This window comes from Vulpes lagopus, chromosome 6, assembly GCF_018345385.1.
Source record: "Vulpes lagopus strain Blue_001 chromosome 6, ASM1834538v1, whole genome shotgun sequence".
NCBI classification, from domain to species: Eukaryota; Metazoa; Chordata; class Mammalia; order Carnivora; family Canidae; genus Vulpes; species Vulpes lagopus.
Window position 1 is genome coordinate 45,586,578 of NC_054829.1, and position 18,087 is coordinate 45,604,664.

An 18,087-nucleotide genomic window follows, 5' to 3' on the forward strand; every position below is an offset into this window, starting at 1 on the left:
ACAGGAAAAAAGGGAGGAGAGAGGCACACACAGAAGGCAAAAAAACAAAAAAGACAGAGATGCTCCAAGAAAGAGAGGCAAAAGTGGAGAGAGAAGGTGAATGCTCAGGAAACAGAGGTGAATATCAGCTATATAATAAACCCAGATGCTGCAACTATGAGTTTCACAGTATTTTACATTTTGGTATTTTAATAGTCTAGCCAGTGATCACAAGTTACCAAACAGTCTCAATCAGCATACTTTGAAAGTATGTTTCATTTCTACCATAACAAACCTGACAAAAAAATTATCCTCCCAGTTGTTAAGGTCAACACACACACACACACACACACACACACACACACACACAGAGCACCTGAAGTCTGAAGTCTAGACACTTCCCTACTATAAAAAAGTATGAAACAAAGTACATAATTTATCTAAAAAAAAAAATCAACTTAAAGATGCATGGAACTAGAAAATAAAGTGGATATATATATTCAGAACAAAACTAGAATGTAACTAGTGAGAAGCACTGCCTTAAGGGTTTTTAATTTTTGCTCATTTATATAAATGTAAGTTCCTTTTTAAAGTTTTCTATAACTTCAGTATCCAATTTAAAATTTCCAATTCCTTCTGTACCTGTGGAAGAGAGTCAGTACTCTGGCCGCGAAGCTTGACAACTGTTTCTGAGGAGCTGGAGGTGGAAGAACCGATTTCTTTCACAATCAACCCTAAAGTAAAACATGGGGAAAAAAAACAACCCAACAATGAAGACTTCTTATTATCCATACTTCTTGCCACATGTCTGACATATACTACCACCACGACTGAAAGGTCAAATATTAACCATTACTGAAAAATCTGCTATTCTTCCATAGGAGACAACCAGAATGGAATATATACTGTCTCTTGTCTTACAGTAAATAGGGACAACAGGGATAAATGTGGGGTTAGAGTACAGGAAGGAGCTTAGGACCTGAATTTTCTAAAGTAAATGACAACTTCTAATTAATCTATTTATGAGGGTAGTAACAAAAAGACTGTAGGTGTAAAGCGGTTTATCTCCTAAGGTTCCCACCACTCCACAGAGCATGAAGTCTGAACTTAACCCCTGCTGAACTATGACGTGGCCTTCTAGGCTTGGTTCCCCTTAGATATGCAGTGATTTAGTGTGAGGTTTTGACTTCCAGAGTCATGCGGATCTGGGATGGCACTGGCTCCGGACAAATAATTAGCTGTGGATGCTGGTCAGGGACTTAGGCTCCCTGTGTCTCAGTCTCCTCCTATATAGTAGGGCTGACAGCAGCATCTATCCAAAAGAGTTTAATGATGACTGAAAAGCAAATGCACGGAAAGGGCAAGCCAAGGTGCGAGGTCTGCAGATGGGACACACTCAGCTCCCAGGAGCTCCTCAGGCTGATGGGGACCCTGCGGCACTTGCCTCCTGCAGCAGATCCTACAGGGGAGAGACCACAAATGGGAGGCCCCCCTGAACATTCAGATCTGGATCTTCAAGACCAACAGGATCCCCTAATTACCTCAGCGCTCAGGGGTAATCTGCTAATATTTTGGAAACAGAAATCCAGGGCTGAAACTTCCCTTTGTGGCTTGGCAAGTGAGTAAAGCACCAGAAAAAAAATGTTTCAAAAGATAAAACTAACAAGAACTAGAGATGGGAAGTGAATATGATCACTGACGTTTTTCTCGTGCATAGATGAAGCAACTCAGTCAAACCCCGGATCCTTAAGGCCAAATGGTTTCTTAAGGATCTTCTTCTTAGGGAAAGTATGTTTTCACCTTATAAAAAAAAAGAACCTTGAGTAATGTGATTTTTATTTAGCTACTGCTAATAACCTCAGAAATGGTATTTTGTGTTCTATCCCTTAACTATTTACTTTTAAGATTTTATTTATTTATTCATGAGAGACACAGATAGAGAGGCAGAGACATAGGCAGAGAAAGAAGCAAGTTCCCTGCAGGAAGCCCAATGTGGCAACTCGATCCGGGGACTCCGGGATCATGCCCTGAGCTGAAGGCAGATGCTCAACCACTGAGCCACCCAGGCGTCCCTATCCCTTAATTCTTTAGAAATGACTCAATAAGTCAGTGACTAGTATATGCCTTGCATATTAAGTGTTTGATAATTAGTTCAGTTGAAACATGAAAGGAAGACACTCTCAGTTTACATGTAGACAGTTTAAAAACTCTCAGGTGGATATACTCATGTTTTGGGGGTGTACAGATTGCTTTAGTGGGGGAGGGTCTTTCTCTAGAATATCCTTATCTTTTAAAAAGCTTTAAACTTTTAACAAATCATCAGAGAAAGATGTGGACTAGTGTACTTGGTTGGCAATTGGGACAGGTCCTTCTGGATTTCCTGATAAATGTGCTCTTGGCCACTATGCCTGTAAAGAATCTGCTCCCAAACCCAGACTTTGCATTAGCTAGATCTGCATCAAGTCAGGTGGTTGGAATACTAAACCAACATCTATCAAACTTCCATCACTACTCAATCTCAGCTCCATATTTTATTTATTTTATTATTTTATTTTATTTTTCAAAGATTTTAATTATTTATTAATGAGAGCCAGAGAGAGAGAGAGAGAGAGAGAGAGAGAGAGAGAGAGAGAGAGAGGGAGAGACATAGGCAGAGGGAGAAGCAGGCTCCATTCAAGGAGCCCGACGTGGGACTCCATCCCTGGACCCCAGGATCATGCCTTGGGCCGAAGGCAGATACTCAACTTCTGAGCCATCCAGGGATCCCTCAGCTCCATATTTTAAAACAATGTTTAATGCTCAAATTGTAGAGAATTTGGAAAAGTAGGATGATGCAAGAAAGAAAACAAGACCATCGATAACCCCATCATCTAGAGAAAAGGCTGTTAATACTTTTATCTATTTTTTGTATACATATACATTTTTAAATTTGAGATCATCCTATTATACAATTGGTGTTTTTCTTGCCTTTCTCCTATTATTATATATTCTTTGAAGATCCTATTACTTAATGGTTGTATAATATCTCACCGTTTGGATAGAATATACAACCTCTCATTGTTAACTGTTTAGGTCCTTTTTCCTTTTTTTTTTTTTGCTATTATAAATAACATATCAAGAAACGTTTTTGTATATAAACCTTTTTCAGCAGCTACTCTATTTATATTTTATTTCTATTTAAAATTACAAAATCTTAGAAAACTTAAATGTAGGAATATATAAAAATAAAAAGCACAAGTCTGCTTTCCTTTACATCTCCTTTTTCCCACAGACACTTTGGTGTGTACTGTTTAGACAGTTTTATTTCCACAAAAATACACATGTACACAGTGAAAGCAAGATCTCTACCCATCTATAATGTGCATATAATTGGTTTATATTTAATATATATTAAAATGTATTTATAAGGAAAAACGTCTATGTTATAGAGCAAATGAGAAAAAAAAAAAAAAAAGAGCAGAGTTTGGTATGAGAATGTTAAGCATGATCAGAGCAACCTGCCAGATGAATCTGTGTTGAGTAAGCAGAGTGATTCTCTGTAACCACTGGCAGGTCTATTCCTGGCAGAGCATCTGGAGGCTGTGGTTCTGCTAGGTTAGCAAATGAAATTCTGCAATAAAGAGAGCCTCATGCTCTTACAGATTAAATGCCCGGATGAGAGGACCAGGAGTATTGGCCCTGTTCATCTCTGATTCCTAGCACCTGTTGCATGGGTGAGGCTCACTATCAGGGACTGTGGATCTTGACAGAGTGATCGCAGGTCATCCTGGTTGTAAATACACTCTTTCACTTAAAGCTCAACATGGCTGAATAATAAGCACCCGCACCATGTCAACAGCAGCGCGACAGCACTGATTCCTAAGATATGTTTTTATATCAAATGGAGACCAATCCATAAAATGTGACAAAAGCCATTAGGAGTGACTGAGGCTTAAAAACAAAATCCATAGTGTTGGTTTTTTTTTAGGGTAATATCTTTTATTTGGTAGAAATAGATACTATATACTCTGTACTAGGGTTACAGTGAATGCATGTTTTCTAGTAGAGCTAATTGGATATGGAATTTAGTAAGTGTCTTTTGATGTCAAACTTTTTTGACACGTTTTCCTCGGGGCTCCTATACCTAGTATGATCTAGTGAGGGGAAAACAGTACAAAACAAACCTGGAGACCAGACTTCTGTTTTTAGCCACATAATATTTGTCCCCCTAATCTACAGGATTTCTCATCTGAAAAAAGGTCTTTGAGGCTCCTTCTAGATGTATTATATGACTCTCTAGTTATCGCTTAAAATAGCAAAACAAATGAACAACAACCAAGAGAAAACTGTATTTTACCACTTTGTCCAGACCTTGGGGTAGAAGAGGCTAATTCCCAATTCTAGGTGCTTCTTCCCCTTCCTTTCCCTTTCTTCCTCAGAAGATACCAGTCCTGTAGTTCGGGGCACTGCCTTGGCAAGGTTCTGATTCCAATCCTGTATGACCTAGAGCCCCACCCCATTCCTTCTATTTTCTGAGGCACCTGCTTCTCAGGCTGGGGCAGTCTATTACTTAAGGAGAAGAACTTCCCATAAGAGCTCACCAGAGTGTCCATTCAGCTTCCGTGACATGAGCATGTCCTCGGTGATATAGATGCACATGTCTGGGCTGACTTCCAGAGACTCTTCATTCATCTGCTCCAGGTCCCTGGGATCATCGACCAACATCTCTATTTCTGGAACAGAAGAAGGAAAAGACATTTGGGGATATGAAGGGAAAGGGACACCAGAATTCATAGCCATACTTTGAGGGAGGCTATGTAATTGTCCCTATTTTAAAACAGACTTGCTAATGAGAATCTATATAATAGGAAACTCTTAGGACAATTTCCCACTAGATGTATTTGTTCTCTTTTTTCACAGGATTGTTGTGTTTGTTACATGTCTTCTAATGCCACAATCTGATTGTTGATTATTCTTTACTCTTTAAGAAAAAAGAAAAGAGAAAGGGGTGCCTGGGTGGCTCAGTTGGTTAACTGTCTGACTCTTGATTTTGGTTCAGGTCACGATCTTAGGGTTGTGAGACAGAGCCCTGCATCAGGCTCCTCGCTCAACGCAGTGTCTGCTTCTCCCTCTCTCTGCTCCACTCTGTGTGCTCACGCACATTCTTGCTCTTTAAATAATAAATAGAATCTTTAAAAAAAAAAAGAAGAAGAAAAGAGCTATACCACCTTGCTGAGATGACGAAGGGTAAACTGAGACTGATGGGCTGTTTGCCTAGGGCCAGAGCACAATGAGTATTTCATGAAGCTCCCCATTTCTCTTAGCTGCCTACCTGCAAGGCATTTAAGTGACTTCATTTGAGATCCACATGAATTCTATAGTAACCAAACAAATGTGCTGCAGTTTTCCTTAATGAAGTCAGTATTTTTTCCCCAAACCTGAATGCTATAGCACTTGAGGCAGAAAAATAGTAAAAAGGTTATACACATATGCTCAGCTTGGTGATATAGGCTAGAGGTCTGATTTTATCTCAACAGAGTTAAGCAGCTAGGTACTAACTTTCTATTATATTCCCAGAGTTCCGGGTGCAGAGGAGGAGTTTAAGAAATACTAAAATAAGCAATGGTCTGAGCTCAAATATTTTTTTCCTGCAAAAAGTTTAAGACATTTCTGTCACTAGCACTACATCTACTCAGTTGTCCTAACCAACATCTATTTACTATTTTTATTTTTTTAAAGATTTTATCTATTCATTCATGAGAGACACAGAGAGACAGAGACAGGCAGGAAAAGTAAGCTCCCTGAGGGGAGCCTGATGAGGGACTCAATCCCAGGACCCTAGGATCACGCCCTGAGCCAAAGGCAGGTGCTCAACCACTCCGCCACCCAGATGCCCCGTCAATGCCTATCTAATCTGGGAATCAGAAACGCAGATGTGAGCACTGCAGGACTGACCACTGCTCCATTTCACATAAACCTCTAGGACTCAGAATCCACCAACACCCAATCCCAGGGTGGCAAAGGATCATGACTAGAAGAAAGCTTTGTTCACCACACAAGCACCAAATCATGGGAGAGGATACAAGACCCCTCCTCGTCTCTATTATTGCTTCTTAGTTATGCTCCACACATCAATTCTCCAGAAGTGACACTTGAAAAAAATACTAGGCAAGACGAAGGAGGGGAGACAGAAACAGCAGCTTGCTCGGAAAGCCCACAGTGAGCAGGTTACCATCGTCCTGCGAGTCCTCTTCCAGCCGGTCCTTGCCGCTGCTCTCCACTCCAGAAGTGTGGGAGCTGCCGTGGCTGGTCATGGAGCTGCAGCTTTTCAGCTTGCGGTGGATGGCGCTGCCAGAGTAGCTGTCCTCGGGCCCCGGGTCCCGGGGCTTGGTGTCCGCCTCGATGCCCGAGGTGTGGGAACTGCTGTGGCTGGCGGTGGAGTGACGGGACAGGCGCTTGTGCTTCACGCTGCCCGCGCTGCTTCCACTGGCCCGAGACCGCTTTTCCAGCTGGTCTACGTCAAGGTCCAGGCTGTCGCTGATGTAAGACTCCCGATACTGCTTCTTCTCTGCATGGTGAGGAGCACAGCACATCATTATATTCAACCCAGACAGAAGAAAGGGCTGGTTAGCTTTAGTGAGTCACTGGGCTAAGAACTAGGGTGCTTTCACACCCAGAATCCAGGGACTGGAGAGTGATGATTCTGACAGGAGCTCAACTTAAGACTGCAAATACATAAAAACCAATACAACAGATTTGAGGTTGGATTTAAACTATTCAGAGAGTCTTAAAGCTTCAAAACTATAGAAAAGTACTCTTCCATGTAGAATCACCAGACCACCTCTTGTCTGCAAATTGCTATTGGCCAACAGTGACACAGGTTCAGTATGTGAGAATAAATATTTAGAAGTCTTTAGAGCACTTGAACATTGCCATGACAGCCACTACTGTGATTTTGTATGCAGAAGGATCAGTCCACAATGGATGAGAAATCTTAAAAATCTGGTCCTTCCCCACAAATAATTTCAGAAGTACTGCTACATAAGACTGTTTAATAAATATAATTATACTAACTGCCAGTGATTTTATTTATTCAGTTTGGCCCATTACTAGCTTAGTTATGACTGCTAAATATAATTTAAAATAAAACTATTCTTCTGCAAATTTCTTTCAGAGAGTTCTAAAATTTAGCTTTTCATTAATGAAAAATTAATGAAGGCCCCTTTTCTCCATTTGGGGTGAACTAGTGAGGCTTTATCATCTATTTAGAAAACATAGTAATCATTGCTGGGTTGATGATTTATACTTATGTGGCCTCTGAACTATAAAACTATTCTTTAATAGGTCAGGGCCATTCTTTAACACAAGGACATACTAGAAAGTCCCTTTCATCAAATGCTTAACTAAACACTACATTAAAGCACCAAATTCCAACTGAGTTACAGGTATACAATAATATTTCTGTGTTTCAGATCAGAATTTTAAAACAGAGAAGTAGTTTAGATTCTTTATATTCTTAATACTGATGAGAAATAACACATTAGAACAATGTTAAAGATGGAGAATGCATTTGGGGAATGTTAAATAGATATTATTTCAGAAATTGCTAATTTGTAGACTAATTGGGTTCTCAGGGGCCTATTGATGGATTTAATTGCCTTGTTTTTTGGTTAAGTGAAAACACTTGCACTCCTGATGTCTAAATCCAACTCTGAAGTATAATCACCATAGGCTCCCTAGAGAGGGAAGGAATATCAGCAGAAAGAGAAGATGCACTTTCAAGGAAGCAAAACGCAGAAACGCTTGCAGAAGGTTTTGTGTACATTGTTGTGCTCCAGCCATTCACATCAATTCTAAGGAATCTGACTACAACACAACAGCCAAGTATGCACAGCCATGCAGAAAACAGACTGGGGCTAGATACCAGAGCCTAACACAACACAGCCGAGACAAGTCTCATGCGCATCATCTACAATCCATCTTTTAGAGCTAGACTGGGTTTTAAAGATTCTTATTTTCTGAAGGCAACAGGGGATGAGATGAAGATGGAGAGCTAAAGCAGTCTGCAAAATTCTCATACAATTTCTATTCACTGTTGCTTTAAAATAATAGTCATGTGGCATTTGCAAGGTGGAAAGCAGAAAGAAAATAGTTTTCTAAAAAATTCTTTAGAGGCTGGAGTTCTAAAACAATTGGGAATTATGGCTCTAGTAACTTAAAAGTTTTTCTACCTCTTTACAAACAGCCCTTTTACTCCCAACACCTCCCAGCAGGTTCAGAGTCAGTCACAGTTACTCTATACTCATTAGTATATTAGAAGGCAAGCACTGCCAACCTATTCTTTACCTCATAGGAACTTAGGGTAAATCTACTTCCTGTCAATGTGTTAGAGCAGCTTTGGGTTATGCGGCTGGCCAGAGTTCCCTTCTTACAGCTGTATCACTTAGATCCAGTACAAACGTTTAAGAAGTGTCACACCACTCAGTTACAAACTGAAGGAAATATTTACATAATTCTGAAATTTATTCTAAGACCTGCAAAATGCAGCCTCTTGTCTCCCTAGTAATCAAGGATGTCAACAGCACAGATCGTCACTATGTTGGTGTTCTTTGTATTCTCTCGGTGGTAAAAGCCCAGAGACCACAAAGCTTTTCAGATGTGATTTTGAAACAGAATGCAGTGTAGCCTCTTGACATATGATCTAAGAATAAGCTCCAACTGTTGAATAAAACTGGGTTATAAAACCTTTTTTCATGACAAAAGCATTTTTTAAACTTCTCCTTTAATGCTATGCAAGAATTCTTATGATCATTTTCTACCACAAAGTGCTAAAAGAGTCTTTCAGATAAGGTGACTTTAAATTAAATTAAAAAAAAATACAGTCTCTTTTTGTATGGGTTTTTTGTTTGTTTGTTTGTTTTGCTAAACCAACACCAGGAAAAGAGTTTTCTTGTAAAAATGATGAAGCTCTTAAGTGTGGATGAGATAACTGGAGTCAGGCTAAGGTGGGCCCAGAGAAACTTAGTTCAGGCTTTCTTTAGATCTAGAAGAATCTCTAAGTAGAAGAAACTGGTATGTTTTCTTTAGAAGAAAAAGAGAGATGTCTCTTTTCTCAGTTCTATCAACATTTATCCAACTAAGAAATCTAATTAACACCTGTTATCATTCCTTCATTGCCTTCCTCATGTAAGCCCCCAAATGCGCTTGGTACTATGTATGGTAAAAGATAAAACTCTGCCTTGTAAGAACTGAAAATTCTTTGTAATTTTATCTTAGAACCTATACGGGAGGTTCAAGAGTTCTTTCAGGCTCTAAAGGGCTCCCCTCATCATCTAAATAAGAATTTATTAAAATGCTGATGGGAAAGCTTGTGGAATAAATAAACTTTTCAAGGCTCTATAAGCTGGCCATTTAGGAACATGGCCAATTTGGCAAATGATGGGCTCTACACCTAAGTTACCTATTTTTACAAGTCTCCTTGGCGCTTCTGTCCCATCTTCATTCCTCCTAACATTCATGTCAGCATTGGAGAGATGTATTTATGACACTGATGAGTCATCATGGGGAAGAACTGGCAGTGTGGCAGCAGAGGAAGCCAATACACCTGGCAGTTACACCAATTTTCTCCAAAAACAGAAGTAGTTTGGTGACAGAGAGTGGAAATGATTCATGTTTTTTTTTTTTTTTTTAAAGATTTTATTTATGAGAGAGAGAGAGAGAGAGAGAGACAAAGACCTAGGCAGAGGGAGGAGCAGGCTCCACGCAGGGAGCCTGACGTGGGACTCGATCCTGGGTCTCCAGGATCATGCCCTAGACTGAAGGCATGCTAAACCGCTGAGCCACAGGGGCTGCCCCTTGGATCCTATTCTTTGGGGTTCTAGAGCCCCCCTGATGGCAGCTCTAGGGTAAGGGGCCACAGATGGCAAAGGCACCATTTTCTTCTTCACTCAAGACCCCCATACCTTCATTTTCCTCCAGCTTCCGGATGTGGCGCAACACAGGCTGCAGATTCATGTAGAGACGGTGGCTATTGCTCAGGAGTTGCAGGAGGTGTCGGGAGCGCATGGGGCACCCTGTGTAGTAGATGAGCTTCCTGGCTGAGGGCAAGCCATCTGGCAAAATCTCAAATTTCTTACCCTGTGGAGTGAAAGCATAAATCGGATTTGGGAAAAGAAGTCTCTAATTTGCCAATGTCCCTTTCATTTTCTTTCTAATAAAGAAAACTACAGATTCAGAAATAAATGTAGAAAGCTCCATTAAAAATCTACTGAGAGTTAAATTATTGTTTTCCCATTCAAAAATGTCACAGGACAAAGTTTACCAAAAATTCAGAGAAGTATCTAGCCAGGGTCTTCTGGTAAACACTGACTGAGGACTGTTGAGGAATATCTTTGATTTCTCTGGCTAGTTGGGCCACTTGTGCAATGGAGAAGAGAAGGGCCCACCATGAAAACATCTTCCAATGCAATTCCAACACCCTAATTCAGCAAACAAGAGGAAAAATTCTAGAAGCATAATGCATTCAAATATTTGTTGAACCAAACATTGTAGTTGTCACTGAGAAAATGACAGTAAATAGGACAGACTAGATCCTTACCTTCATAGAAATATATTCTAATAGAGATGGTAAGTAAACACATAAAAATAACTAGTTTGTGACAAACTCTGATGAGGAAATAAGGAGTTATGATAGCAGGATAGCACTTCAAATTCCTGTTTATAGGGTTAAGAAAAAAAATGGAAAAACTTCTTTAGCTGGATAAAAAAGAGAGGCTGGGGGGCACCTGGCTGACTCAGTCTGTAGAGTATGCAACTCTTGATCTCAAGATTGTGAGTTCAAGCCCCATGATGGACATACAGCACAAGAAAGAAAAGACAAGGAAAGGAAAGGAAAGGAAAGGAAAGGAAGAAAGGAAGGAAGAAAGAAAGAAAGAAAGAAAGAAAGAAAGAAAGAAAGAAAGAAAGAAAGAAAGAAAGAAAGAAAGAAAGAAAGAAAGAAAAAAGAGCTGGAAGCTAGAGGGACAGTTCAAGGGATGAGACAGAGAAAGGAAGAGATAGTATTTTAAGTTTCTCCATCATAGAGATATAAGGAATCTCATTCATTAAGCCCGAGGCCATTAACATAAAGTTCATTAACATACGTTGATGGTCAGAGTTTGGCAAAGTTTATGATAGTTATGGGATATTATAAATTCCTTCACCTCTTCGTTACTGAATTGGGCAGCAGGACTGCAAAAGGAATATTCCAGACATAACAATTCTCAGCCAGAGGGGAGAAGTAAAGCAAAGAGGGAGGCATTTTCTAACTACACAAAGTCAATAAAAAACAATATGGCTTTGTGTATTTCAGTGAGGGGTGGAGTTTTCACCCCTGGACTTTTCATTTTAAAGGAACCACCAGTGGATCCCAATGTTAGGGTGGTAATAACTGCCACTTAATGAGCACCAGGCAGGTATTAACTCATTTAATCCTCACAAGAAGCCTATAGGGAAGAACCAATTATCCTCAGTTAGGAACAAAGAAACTAAGGCACACAGGTTAAGTAACTTGCTCAAGGTCATACGACTTGGGCAGGACTGGGCTGGATCAGAGAAGAATCATCTGGGAAATTCACCAAAATAGATACCTGGTCCCCAATCCACACCCACTGGATCAAAAATCTCTTAGGGGAGAAGGATGAGGCCCAGAAATCTTTATCTTAAACAAACTCCTCAGATGAGGCTGATGCATAACTAGATTCAGGAACCACTGAGTCCAGGACCCTTAAAACATTCAACTCCATAAATGTGCTTTATTACTACTCAATTTGGGGCATGACAGGGATAACTAGAGTAATAATTCGCTCATTTTCATATAGCTCAGATCCTTTTCCTTTCACAAAGGGCCTGTGAGGAGGAGGCAGGTCAGGCCCCATTCGATGTATGAGTAAAGTGAAATCAGATTGAACTGTGCCCAAGTAATTAAAATAATGTAAAGTCAGGAACAGGTCTTTTGACTTCACAGGGCAATGTGGAGTCAGTACCCAAATGCTATTTGGCAATACAGCCCTTTATTTATATAGGCCATCTTCCTTATGGGAGAGAAGCACATGTGTACAAATCCTTATCTTCCTCTTTTCTTTGTGCATTTTTTCCAACAGTTTCTGAAGAAAAAATATGGATTTTAATGACCACTAGATATACATATTAATAACTGTAATTCTTTGAACCCTACCAAAAACCAGATATAGCTGGCAAAATAGAGAAACAGCTGGGAAAAATCATGAATTCGCTTCTACAACAAAAAAAGGATACTATTCTCAATATTCTAAAAATAACAGTACTTTTCCTGTTAAGAACTGTAGATCTTTCTTTGTAATGATGAGTTTCAAAGAGTTAGATATTAATAGAAACATCTTGTTATATCACTCTTTATTCTTTGCTCAAAGAAGTAACTTTCAAAAGAACTGGCCAACTCCTATGCTATAAGTAATTTATCTTGTGGTTATGGCTTTCTGTTTTCTGCTCCCTTTGCTATAGGCTTTTGAAAATAATTCTGTTTGATAAACTCATCTTGTACTTTCCCCATTATATTTCTTCTGCAACTAGAGTAACTTAGGATAGCACACTGGGGACGAGACTTACAAATTAAAATCAGTAATTTCTTTTGCCTTAAGATTCTTTAATTTTAGGTTCACTACTGATGAGTGGCAGGGATTAAAGCATATACAGTAAGAATATAAGAAAGCTAGTGGTATTCTTCCTCAACTTTTTAAAAATACCAGTTTTTGTACCTGGGACAATATCATTTTTAAAAACAAAACAAAAGAGAGAAGAATAACAAAAATCCACAAAAACAAACAACTGCAATTTTTCTTTAATCAGTTATTTTAAACTTACCACAAACACCAACTTTCCAACATTTGTCCAGGGGAAATCATAAAGTAATTGTTTCTCTTCATCTAAATTCTGTGGAAAAAATAATGCATGCAGAGTTATGGAGGAAACCACCAGACACTCTACAATGGCTCTAACTTCTCTCCTAGAAAACTAAAATGTGGTAATTAATATCTGAAGGAGGTCCTCAACTCTCTTTGGAGTTCAGACGGTAATTAAAACATTAGTGATACAAAACTGTAGCTTTGTGTTCCTGAGTAACTGTATTAACTGGCCTTTCAAGACAATCTTTTCCCTTTGAGCCTATCCCTAAATTTAAATAAAAAGTCCAAAAGGCTCAGGCATTCAAGAGATGAGGTAAGGTACTCAGACTTTCATAACTGGGTATTTGCCTAAATCAAAGATAAGAGATCCTCATATTCTCCTTGGTCTCACAGAAAGAGGCATTCTCTTTCCCCTGTTCATGGCTGTTGTATAATATTATCCCACTTGCAAAAGCATGACAGTTAAATATATTTTTTTAATTTTTTATTTATTTATGATAGTCACACAGAGAGAGAGAGAGAGAGAGGCAGAGACACAGGCAGAGGGAGAAGCAGGCTCCATGCACCGGGAGCCCAATGTGGGATTCGATCCCAGGTCTCCAGGATCACGCCCTGGGCCAAAGGCAGGCGCCAAACCGCTGCGCCACCCAGGGATCCCAAGCATGACAGTTAATACTTATTCAAGGGATGAGCTTTATCAGAAAAGTGCAATGGAAATTAAAATGTCTGGTCTGGCACTGTGTTAAAATGTCATTTTTTTTCTTTATATAGTTATAATGCTCCAGAGGATTAAATAGAGTATTTAAAATGAATAACCACAAAGAAAAATGTTTGGATATTAATGATCTATTAGTGATGAACCTGGTCCAATCTTTGGCTTATTATTTTCTTTTTAGAGAACTGACTACTGTCAGGGCTTGGACTGTATCACTTCATCTGTTCTACATCACCTGCATCTGTACTAGACAAATAAGAAGTAATGACCAATCCATGGCCAGAAATGAGCCAGTGAACCTATCAAAGACCATGCAGGCACACTATCATGGAAGACACAGTAGACAGCATTTGACACTAACTTCTCATTTACTAACCTGAAAAATCTGTATTCCCCGCATGGTCAATCCAAGGGTCAGAGAAGCTTCAATTTCCCTTTTATCCTACAGAAACAAAATCATATAAAAAATATGATCTTCTTGTATAATGGACAATTAAGCACCAAAGAAGACAAACAGAAGGAGAAATCTCAGGATTATAAAGCTTTTATTTTTTTTTTATTTTTATTTTTATTTTTTTAAGCTTTTAACTTAAAATAACTTTGCTCATCTTTCTGCATCCCTACTTTACTGTATGCTTTAAGAAAATCATGAGAACCTATTAAATCAATAATGGTATATTCTACTTTTTAAGCCACTTTGATTTCAAAGCATTAGTGCTTTCACTATATTGTATACACTTTCATATCTGACAATAGTCTAAATAGTTACATTATTGAAAGCTCTGGTAAACAAGACTATTTTTGCTGCTTATCTTTATTTTTTTAGTTTTCTACCTTTCCTTAGATGTTAGAATGTTGAAACTAATGTCATAACTATATTTTGAGATGCACTAGATTTTACAGGTTTCATGTGTCAACTCTGAAGCCAAAATCAGAGGCAAGCCTAAATATTTAAGGCTCTCATTTCATGAGGATAGAAGGTTGTTAAGGCTTTGATTAAGTTTGTTTGGAAAGAAAATTCTTATTTCTAAGAAGTTCAATTATTAAAAAAAAAATAAAAAAAATAAGTTCAATTATTACTTGCCAATACTCTATACATTATTTTAAAAAAATTTTTTAACATATAGTGTATTATTAGTTTCAGAGGTAGAGTTCAGGGATTCATCAGTTGCATACAATACGATATACATTCTACTGGCTAAACCATAAACTATGCAAAAAATAAACTACAATAAGCATATGGAAAAAAATTCCTGAAATGTCCTCTGAATTTTAAATGTACTCTGAAATTTGGCCACATATTTTAAGTCCTTATCTATAATAATGGGATATAAGGTTATGAAGTTCAAAATAGAAGATAAATAAAATTACTAAGTAACTAAAATATTTTCATTATGATATTCCTCAACACAAATAAGTGAGTATGATTAGTGCCAGTTTTTCCATGAACACAGGAAGAAATATGTTTAGAAAATGCATCCTTATATGGCATAGACAAGACATGGCCTATTTTCACTATTTGGATTTTTCCCAACTAGTATGTTTTTATATCAAGAAAGGTATATACAGTATAGGTTTAACAGGAGAAACCAATCTATCACTGAGTTTAGGTCAATTTCTTCTTAAGGCTACTCTGATTGCTTCCTGAAATAAGACTGTGCTCATAAAAATGCTGGCTGTGCAGGCACAAGGTGTGCATTACTAAGAAAGGGACACATAAGTTTCTTTTCCCAGAATGTTTCTTGTCCTTTGTCTATTTTATTTCCACTCTACAAGAAACCCTTAAATGAAACAGGTTTAATGGCTTCTTGATTTCTCTGAAGAATGAAAACTCTGCTCACAAGGTAACATCTATTTCCCTACTTCATTCAGTTACATTATTATTTATCATCTTGGTTTTAAGTAAGTAAGAGAGTCATTTTCTATGCCATGTAGAAGTACCACACTGTAAGTAAATAAAGGATTAATTTTTACACAAAAGATAAATTGGGGATATTTACTAAAGGATTCTTTAAAGTACTAAGTGTCACTATCAAATAAGAAGCAAATGATAGTTACTGAGCACTGACTAATGTGCCAGACATTCCACCTGGCCACTTCAGAGTCATTATATCATAGAATTTTCCCAACCTTGTGAAATATATAGAATCCTTTCCACTTGGTAGATGGTCCAGGATTATAGTTATATTCACCTAGCATCACTTAATAGTGGTGATGTAGGGTTTCTGACATCTGAATCTAAAGCCACACTCTTCTATATACCATTCATATTCCCAGTATACTTTAAAATAAAAACTGATTGTCTAATGTCATCTATTTGCATTTTCTCATATGAATTGATGTGTCACAAATGAAATCTTTTATGGAAAAAAAAAAAAGAAGTAACTACTCAGCCCTTTGGGAACTTGGCCAAAAAGATCCCACGGAACTCAATAATGCCTCTCAAGAATGATAGGACATTAACAATGCATCTCTTGGGCATGGAAGTGAGGGAAAAAAAAATACCATTCCTTGGTACCTTATTAAGTTTTCTGAACCAGCCAGGAAGATTATCTAGTAACACACCTAAACTACAGTTCAGCTTCCAGTGGTCCAATTATGCTAATCTTACCACAAAGGGTGTAGTAGTAATAAGAAGCATAGCAATAACAGTGATAATGGTAACAGCTTAACATCATGCTTAAGATGTGCTGGGCACTGTTTTAAACACTTTTTATCCATAAATTCCTTTAGTCAGGTAGACCTGAGTTGGATTCTAGCTCTGCCACTTGCTAGTTTCATGGTCTTTGGATGTTTCCTCATCTGTAAAATGAACATCACAGTTTCTATCTTACAGAACTGTGAAAATCTAAAAAAGAAAATAAAGCGTGCCCCACAGAAACAATACTTAATAAACATCAGCTGTTGTGGTGGTGGTTCTTATTAAGAGATACAACGCAAGTATAGCCTCACTTTGAGGAACATTAAAAATTACTGATCAAACGAGTTGCAAATGTTACTGCCCAAGGCAGACATACAGATTTGGAAAAAAGAAAGATAATTATTTCATAATTACTGAAAAGCCAGGTTCACAATCTGAAGCCACCTGTTATCTCAGTATCAGAACCATTAAAGAAAGACTCCATCATGTTCCCAGTCTCAAGGAAAAGCACCATTAACTCCAACACTGACCTATGATAACAGTTCACATGAAACTTTTTTCTTTAAAAAGCCCTTTAATGGGGTGCCTGGGTGGCACAGCAGGCTAAACGCCCGACTCTTGGTCTCAGCTCAGGTTGTGATCTCACAGTCATGAGATCAAGCCCTGTGTCAGCCTAGAGTCTGCTTGGGATTCTCTCTCTTTTTCCTTCTGCCCCTCCCCACCCCCACATGTGTGTCCATGTGTGCACGTGTGCTCCCTATCTCTCAATAAATCTTTTTAAAAAATAAAAAGCCCATTAAAAAGTGAAATGACAAATTTTAACAAAATCTTCTTCTAATGGAGAAGGTATTTTTTTTCCTCAGAAGCTGCATACACACTACAGTTTTGTACCTTATACAATCTGTAGTAATGCACAGCAACATCATCCAGTCGGACGGCCTCTTTGATGTATTTAAGATGTGCCTCGGAAGCAGTCAGTGCAAACTGATCCTTGTGCATGTTTGGAATGTGCTTCAGGATGTAGTCCTTCCCTCTCTTGGAAACAACCTGTTGGAATACAATAGATATGCAATGCAACATTTGTTGGAGGGATGGAAGTTCTACCCTCACATCCCCAAAATGATGAAAGGACAAGAACCTAAAATAGGCCATGTAAATTGGCTAATTTCCAGTAGGAAATTTCCCACTTTTATTCTGTTTTCACCATCTGTTATGTTACTAGGCTGAATCAGCTAATACTAGAAGCTACAAAGTCAATATAGCTGTAGTACTGTAGATCTGAGAAGAAAAATCACAAGAAATGAGAAAAATATGTTCTTTTGGCTTTAAACTCACCAAGAAAAAAAAAAAACATGCAAACTTGCAAAATTTTATACACATCACTGTTTATACTTGCAAAATGATTGGTACCATGCAATACATTGACTGTCAACACATATTCCAAGTTCTGGATTCTACTTAACTCTTCTAAAATTACAGCCACAAGAGTGGGAGGTTCTAAATGTTGATCCAAAGAAGGCAGGGGACTGGGAGGAATTCTCTGAAACATGTCTGGTTTTTGCATAAAAGGTTCATACGAACGCTCTATTTGAATACTTGTGAGAATACAATTTCATTCAAACATTCATTGCAATTCACTGTGGCTCAGGTTTTCATCAGAGAGTAGCCTAAGCCTTTCAATGCCCAAAATATATAGTATCCAGCAGCTGCAGGCTAAGAGAAAGGTGCTGATTAGTTAAGTCTTAGCTGATTTCATGAGGATTATAAAATATGAAAACAATTAGGCAAAGAAAGCAAAAAGAGTAGTGTTTAACATCATCAGAAAAAAATTAAAGGATTCTTAATTTTAAAAT

General features: G+C 38.2%; 1 protein-coding gene across 2 annotated transcripts in view; it reads right to left on the reverse strand.

The window, feature by feature from the left end:
- Nucleotides 1-18,087, reverse strand: part of FRMD6 (FERM domain containing 6) — a 75,815-nt gene that overhangs the window by 4,282 nt on the left and 53,446 nt on the right. For both annotated transcript variants that reach the window (XM_041759464.1, XM_041759463.1), the window contains exons 7-13: nucleotides 17,126-17,281; nucleotides 13,970-14,035; nucleotides 12,838-12,906; nucleotides 9,921-10,095; nucleotides 6,191-6,526; nucleotides 4,560-4,691; nucleotides 622-713 (exon numbers count right to left, since the gene is read on the reverse strand). In XM_041759464.1, the coding sequence (XP_041615398.1) occupies nucleotides 622-713; nucleotides 4,560-4,691; nucleotides 6,191-6,526; nucleotides 9,921-10,095; nucleotides 12,838-12,906; nucleotides 13,970-14,035; nucleotides 17,126-17,281 (1,026 nt within the window). The remainder of the gene's footprint in view (nucleotides 1-621; nucleotides 714-4,559; nucleotides 4,692-6,190; nucleotides 6,527-9,920; nucleotides 10,096-12,837; nucleotides 12,907-13,969; nucleotides 14,036-17,125; nucleotides 17,282-18,087) is intronic.